General features: G+C 39.7%; 1 protein-coding gene across 1 annotated transcript in view; it reads left to right on the forward strand.

The window, feature by feature from the left end:
* LOC140952980 (glycoprotein 3-alpha-L-fucosyltransferase A-like) overlaps window positions 1-6324 on the forward strand; it is a 6527-nt gene extending 203 nt beyond the window's left edge. Inside the window, exons 1-2 of the mRNA XM_073402447.1 lie at window positions 1-893; window positions 4863-6324. The exon at window positions 1-893 is cut by the window's left edge and continues 203 nt beyond it. Coding sequence (XP_073258548.1) covers window positions 1-893; window positions 4863-5212 — 1243 coding nt within the window. The 3' untranslated portion in view covers window positions 5213-6324. The remainder of the gene's footprint in view (window positions 894-4862) is intronic.
* The last annotated feature ends 313 nt before the right edge of the window (window positions 6325-6637 follow it).

A 6637-nucleotide genomic window follows, 5' to 3' on the forward strand; every position in this document is an offset into this window, starting at 1 on the left:
AACGTTTAAGATTCAGTGGCGGCAAAGTGCAAACCTGGAAGTCGCTGTGAAAGAACGTGATTCGATAACTCAACCTAATATTCAAAAGACTGAAGCGTATTCGGCAGTGCTTCATTCGACTCAACTACATTCAAGCCGACCTCCGCCTTCAACTAAACTTCAATCAACGCAGATACCTTCAAGTCTGCATGATTCAACTGCAACCCTGTTAGAGAAACCAAAATTTCTTATTCTTGTTTACACTAAGTTCTGGGGACAGGTAAAATGGGTTGGCGAGTATCGAAGCGACTGCATTCTTGATCAAACCAGCAGAACTCAATGCCCATTAGATAGATTTGAAATTACCTATGACAAACAGCGGTTTTCGCAGAGCGACTTAGTAATATTTCACGCGGCTGGCGGGAACATGCCAAGTGTAGATCATCTGAAGTCATTATCAAAGAACAGGCCTGCTAAACAGCGCTGGGTTTATCAAACTATGGAAGGTCCACTGGTGACTCCCGATCCAGCGCCGTTGAACGGATTGTTCAACGCTACTTGGACGTACCGAGGTGACTCCGAGTTTTCAGCTGCCTATTCAGCGTATGTAACCCTCTTTCCTGAGGAAGCGGCGGATAGAATGAAAACTATGATCGACTATAATCAAGGAAAAACTAAACTTGTCGCATGGCTGGTGAGTAACTGTGGATCTCAACTACGTATGGCCTTCGTCCGCGAACTGATAAAGTACATCAACGTAGATGTATACGGAAGCTGCTCCAGCGCATTTGGCCAGAGACTATCATGTTCAAAATCAGGTGAAAAAGACTGCCTCAAACATTACAAATTCTACCTTTCGTTTGAAAATGCGCTGTGCAAGGATTACATCACTGAAAAGTATTGGGATCATTTAGGTAAATATATGTTGTTATTGTTTTTAATCAACTATTTGTACATATTTCATGCGACATAAAATTATTTTGGTAAACAAGGTGACTAAGGCCAAACATCACTAATCGTCAGCGACCAAAACGAAAGGACTTCTTCAAGCGGCTGCTTAAGCCACTCTTCATCTTTTACAGCCTTATTCAACTTTAATCAGCGTTGTCTTTTTTATCAATGCAAAAGTTTTTCTTCGTTAACAATACTGCTCGTAACAAAGCTGTCTTGTCCTAAAAAATATCAATATCACGAAAGTTCAGCTCTCGAATACAAATGAGGCGCAGTATTTAGACAACACAGGGCATTAAAGTAGGTTTAATTTGTTGATTAAATTCACTAGTCTGAGTAACCAGTAGCGGGGGTGCTATCGAGTCATGGAACGCAAATACTTTGTTTTGAATAAAATTCGTCATTTATTGCGACGAGAAAACGAAATTTCTGTTTTTTTTGGGCAATCAGTATGAATTAAAATAAATGTTGTTTGATAAGTCACCATGCAAGGCTTTCGTTTCGTATAATGCACTTATTCTCGAAACTCAAATTAATCGTGCTAACGCGAAAACATTATACGGCGTCTTTCATCTGTGTTTTCGCTTAATTTGCATGCACTTTATAGCTGCTTCGTTTTAGTAGTAACCACACTTCTAAAGGTCCTAACAGACCTTCACTACTGTATGCCATCTGATTAAGAGGCATCTAGATATTACCTTTTGGTTAATGGGAAGTAGTTAGAAGGAGATACTAAAACTTACTTTGAAAAGTTTCTTTATTCAAAGAAAAATGGTAAGAAAAATTGGCAAATACCGAAATACCGTGTCGAAAATAGACGAAATATCGATACCGCATTTATGATCGGTCACGCTTACTTGAAGTTGTATCCATCCCCTGTGCTTGTTATCTAAAACATGTATGCACCAGAAATCAACCTCAGCATATTGCGAGAAAACGTGAGAAGAACTCGAATTTATCGGTGCAACGATCGAAAAGCCCAGTCATCGGATGCAATAATTAACTATTGCAAATTGTGTAATCATTTACCGTTAAGTGAAGGATCTTCTTTTACCGAATACCGTTATCCAGAAGGATAAAAAACCGCATACCGCAGGGCTAGATGATACCGCAATACCGCACATTAAAATCAAAATTACTGAAATACCGCTTAAAAAAAAAGTTAATACCGCAATACCGTAATTCCCCATGCCCCCCTCTTAATAAATGTTTTGGAAAACTCGGATAAAATTTTAATTAGCTTTAATAGATCACAGCACACCGAGAGGGACACGTGACTCTACCTGTTGCCACTTTCTTTCAGCCTCTTTTACACGATAGACGGTAAGAAGACATACCGTTAAGAAAAAAGAGTCCACGTTCGATATATTAAAAATTTTAACACGACTTCGAGGCATTGGGGACAAAATTGCAAATTTTTAACAACTCCATTGTCTCGCAAATCCCAGAAGAGACCTGAGCACAAAGAAAACCGAGCCAAAAAAGTGAATCTTTACTGACGTCACTGTTTACATTTTTCCTCATTAGCATACGACTCAACTCATAGAAGCCGTAGCCGCATATTTGAACTAAATGCAAAAGTTGAAAGAGCTGATTAAGTTGAGCAGTTGGAGCAATTTTCAGCTCTCTGCAAGCAATATTGAAGAAACATCAGCCATCAAAAACAGCGAAATTGCTGGGTGGCCAAAAAGTTAATGAGTCATACATTCTCTGTAAAATTTCGAGTTTTGAGGAGAGAATTTCTCCGAAACCATTCGGTATATTAGGCTCAAATTTTCAGAGATAACTGAAACTGATACGCCCTTTTAATATAATCAGAGTGAGGCAAAAAGTGTTAACAAAGATTCGCCTGAAAAATGAACAGAAAGCCTCGGAGTCGTGTTAGAATTTTAATATATCGAACGTGGCCTATTCCCTGGGGACATGGTTACTATTCCCCACTCCAGCAACTTTAAGGGGAATGGGTACAAGCTTTCGGCGCAACGTCTTCTGGGATCGTTTGGGTGGACAAGCGTTAACTATGATTGGTTAATGGTTACCTTGACTACCAAAACGAGGCCCATTCTGCCTTGTGTTTCTGAATTGAGGAATTCCGGTTTGTTTCTGATAAATCATAAGAGCTGCCCTTGGGCCCGTTTCTCGAAGCTCCCGGTAATTACCGGGCCCGTTAAGCTGTTTTGTTTTCCATTTTAGAAGGGAGTTTTAAAAGTTTTGAAAATTATACAGTAGAGTTATTAGCTAACGAAACAAAATGGACTTCATTAGAGGTCAGAACACACCCTACTTTTCTTGAGACTTTAATTTAAAAATATGATTCCGGGCCCTTTAGGTTACCGGGAATTTCGAGAAACGGGCCCCTTGACACTCTTGTGGCAAATCTACAACATGTGACGCGCAGGCGTAACGACAACTGTTAAAAATATTATCGTAAATAGACAGTTAGGAAAGATCATCTGCTACTGTCACGACTTGCCAGCTCAAACAGTACGAGGTGAAAGGAGAAAATTATAGAGTTTTCACAAGGAAACTGTTCACAGTTTCAAAACCTCGACTTTCTAATTGACTCGGATATATAACTGAAAACCAAGAGAGGATAAAGGGGACAGAGAAGGCATCCCCCATACACACCCTATTCCATAGGTAATTCGTCTCGAGTTATTTTTAGAATCGGGATAAAGTTACCTGCAAGCGTGAAGAGATCGAGAGCATTTCTGAATATTGACGCGAAATGAGTCAGCGCTCACCTGGGAAAAGGGAATCGCTAGACTCTTTGACAACCCGTGAAATCAGTTTAACTCGAAGTTCTCGTAACCTCAGTACTTTAATAAAATGAGAAATTTCGCCGGTCTGTTGAAACCGGTCGTTTGTACAATAAAGCAAGTAGGACGCCAAGTGTTATTTTTGTTGAATAATAAAAGACTAATTGCTCTCTTCAAACTGTAAATTATAAATGATCCTGAGAGAATATTCAGTGTGTTAAGGATTTCCCTGCTGCACTGTTAGCTCGAAAGAGAGGAAGGGCGATTCTTTTTTAATTTCCGTTTCGCTGACACAGCTTTATCAGAAATCTCTCTGTAGTCGTTTTCGTCGACGAAAAGAATAGCAACATCGCTCTCCGCGTCTTCCTCCATTTTGTTCTGCGTCAGTTCGTGAAGGACGCGTGGCTATGAGCGTAGGTCATGCACGCTGAACACATTCGCGCTATGTGATTGGCTGTTGTCTAATCCCCCTTGGGATCTGTGGTCTTAAAAATAACTCGAGACGAATTACCTATGGAATAGGGTGTGTAGGGGGATGCCTTCTCTGTCCCCTTTATCCTCTCTTGCTGAAAACTCCTAGAAAAATTTGAAATCTGTTTGTTAAATGCGGTTGTTTTTGTAATAATATACAATATTTATAGAGCGCTAATTCCCAATTGCCCAAAAGCGTTACGCTGTAGAAGCAATTATTTCAAACAGAAATTTCTCGAAAACGCTCGCATAAAAATTACCTAAAATCGGTACAACTCAAGACAGTTATGTGAGCTTCACGTCCCATAAGCAGCTCCAAAAACAAATGTCTAGATTTCTCATAATTTCAGGAAACGTAAAAATACCAATAGCGTCGCGCGTTGCCATGGATACGTCGATCTCGCAAAAACTAACTTTTTTGGAAACTCTAATCTATACCATACAATTCGCTTACCTGCTTCGCTTGGGGCATCTTTACATTTCGCGTTACATTATCTTAACCCTTTAAAACCCAATATCCACTTACAAACTTTGAGAAATTCTCCAGACTTGTCTTAGTTGAGTGAATAGGATAAAAGATCAAAGAATTTTCCCTCAGGTGATCATGAATTTAATTCTGATAACCTTTCCCCTTGATCGGGACTTTGTATTGATATCATTAGAAGACAACTGATGTTGGTCACTAATTTCTTGCTCTTTCAGGAGAGTACACGAATGTTGTTCCCGTTGTGATGGGTGGCGCTGATCCTTCAGACTACAAACGAATGGCTATTCCGGGGTCTTATATCAATGTTGTGGACTTCAAGACTGTAAAACAACTAGCAGAATATCTTCAATATCTGGACAAAAACAATACAGCTTACAACGAGTATTTTAAGTGGCGGTTAAGATACAAAGTGAGTCCTTATCACTACCCGCTGTGTAACTTTTGCAGATCGCTCGCCTTAAAACCTGACCTCAGAGAAACGAAAATTTATCACGATCTTCGCAAATATTGGTTAGAAGAAGGAATGTGCAATCAACAGAACCAACGTATTAGAAGCATGTGGTAAGCCATGACTAAAGGCTCGGAAAGGTTGACATGGTTAAGTTCAGTTACCCTACACACGGACAACGGCGTGGTGTGTCATTTATAAGACCCTAAAAGATGAGCGGGAAAATTTCCCGTTGCATGGTGCGTGGAGCAACTGGTATACTAAAATCAGTTTAGCATTAATAAGAAAAAAAGTGCCGTAATAAGCGACTATCTGCTTACGTTACGGGCGTAGCCCTTGACTGGTGGAAAATTAAGTTGTGCTTGTTCATGGCTGGTATGAGCCACGATGGGAAATAAAGTAAATTGAAAGTTTTTTAAAGCGCACACGCTACCTTAAGGTACCGTGGAAGTCCCAACGGCTGGTACGCAGTAGAGTATGCGGGTATACTATCTACCTTCCATGGAGATCTCACTGATCTGAAGCCCAATTTTAGGAGAGGTTTCTAGAGGAATGTAAAATGTCAGCTTCGATGCACCGCTTACGAACAGACTTATGTCAAGATAATCTACCCATTATAGTCAGAACTTTAAAAACAAAGAAGGCGGTTTTTTTAGCGACGTGCGTCAATCGAAAGATGACCTTTTTCATTTATGAGCAGCGGTTTAGACCAAAATTTCTGAGCTACCGCGCTATCTGTGGTCCCTTTTTCTTTTGGTAACAGCACAGTCGACGTCAAATGTCAACGCTTAAAGGCGCGTTATGAAGAATAAGTCGGGAGAATTTAATGAGAATCTTGGGTATTGGTATTCTACTTCGCTATAACGCTAGCCTGCGAGCAAGCCCTCCTATTTGGGTGAGTGAAGCGAGTCTCGCGAGAACGCGCGAGCGAGCGGCGAAGCTTGCTCGCAGGCTACTATAACGCCTACTACAGTGATTTAATTTTTCACCCTCTTTTTTTAACCTGTTACCTTTCTATCTTTGCGGCTTAAAAGTGAGATTATACCAATATTTTGGTTTAATGTACCTTTTTGTTGTTTTGAACAGGTTATCACCTTCAATAAGGGAGTTTCTACTCTTTGTTTTAGGAAGAGCAGGTCATAATTGAAAACAATGATTAAATATTAAAATATGACAATCATTATTTTTAATATTGATCTCCTGTTCTACTTCAATGAACACAATAACGACCTCCTGCTCCTCCTTGCTAGCCACAAGAAATTTTTTACGATAATATAAGATTGAGGACTGAGCCTTTTTTGCTTCTATGACTTTCTTTCTTTCTTTGTACAACGCTTCTTATATTTACCAGATATAACGATCATTTGCAAACTATTTCTAAATGTTGGTAAACGTAATATTTTAGTTTCCATCCAGTGGGAAGGCACAAAGCTAAACATCAACATCCCTGTCTTAGTGAACTTCTGCAGTGGGTTCAAGAAAAACAAAAACCATTATCTAGAGATCCTTTCAGACATGGCTCAGTATAGGTCTTAACATTTC

This window comes from Porites lutea, chromosome 11 (assembly GCF_958299795.1).
Source record: "Porites lutea chromosome 11, jaPorLute2.1, whole genome shotgun sequence".
Lineage (NCBI taxonomy): Eukaryota > Metazoa > Cnidaria > Anthozoa > Scleractinia > Poritidae > Porites > Porites lutea.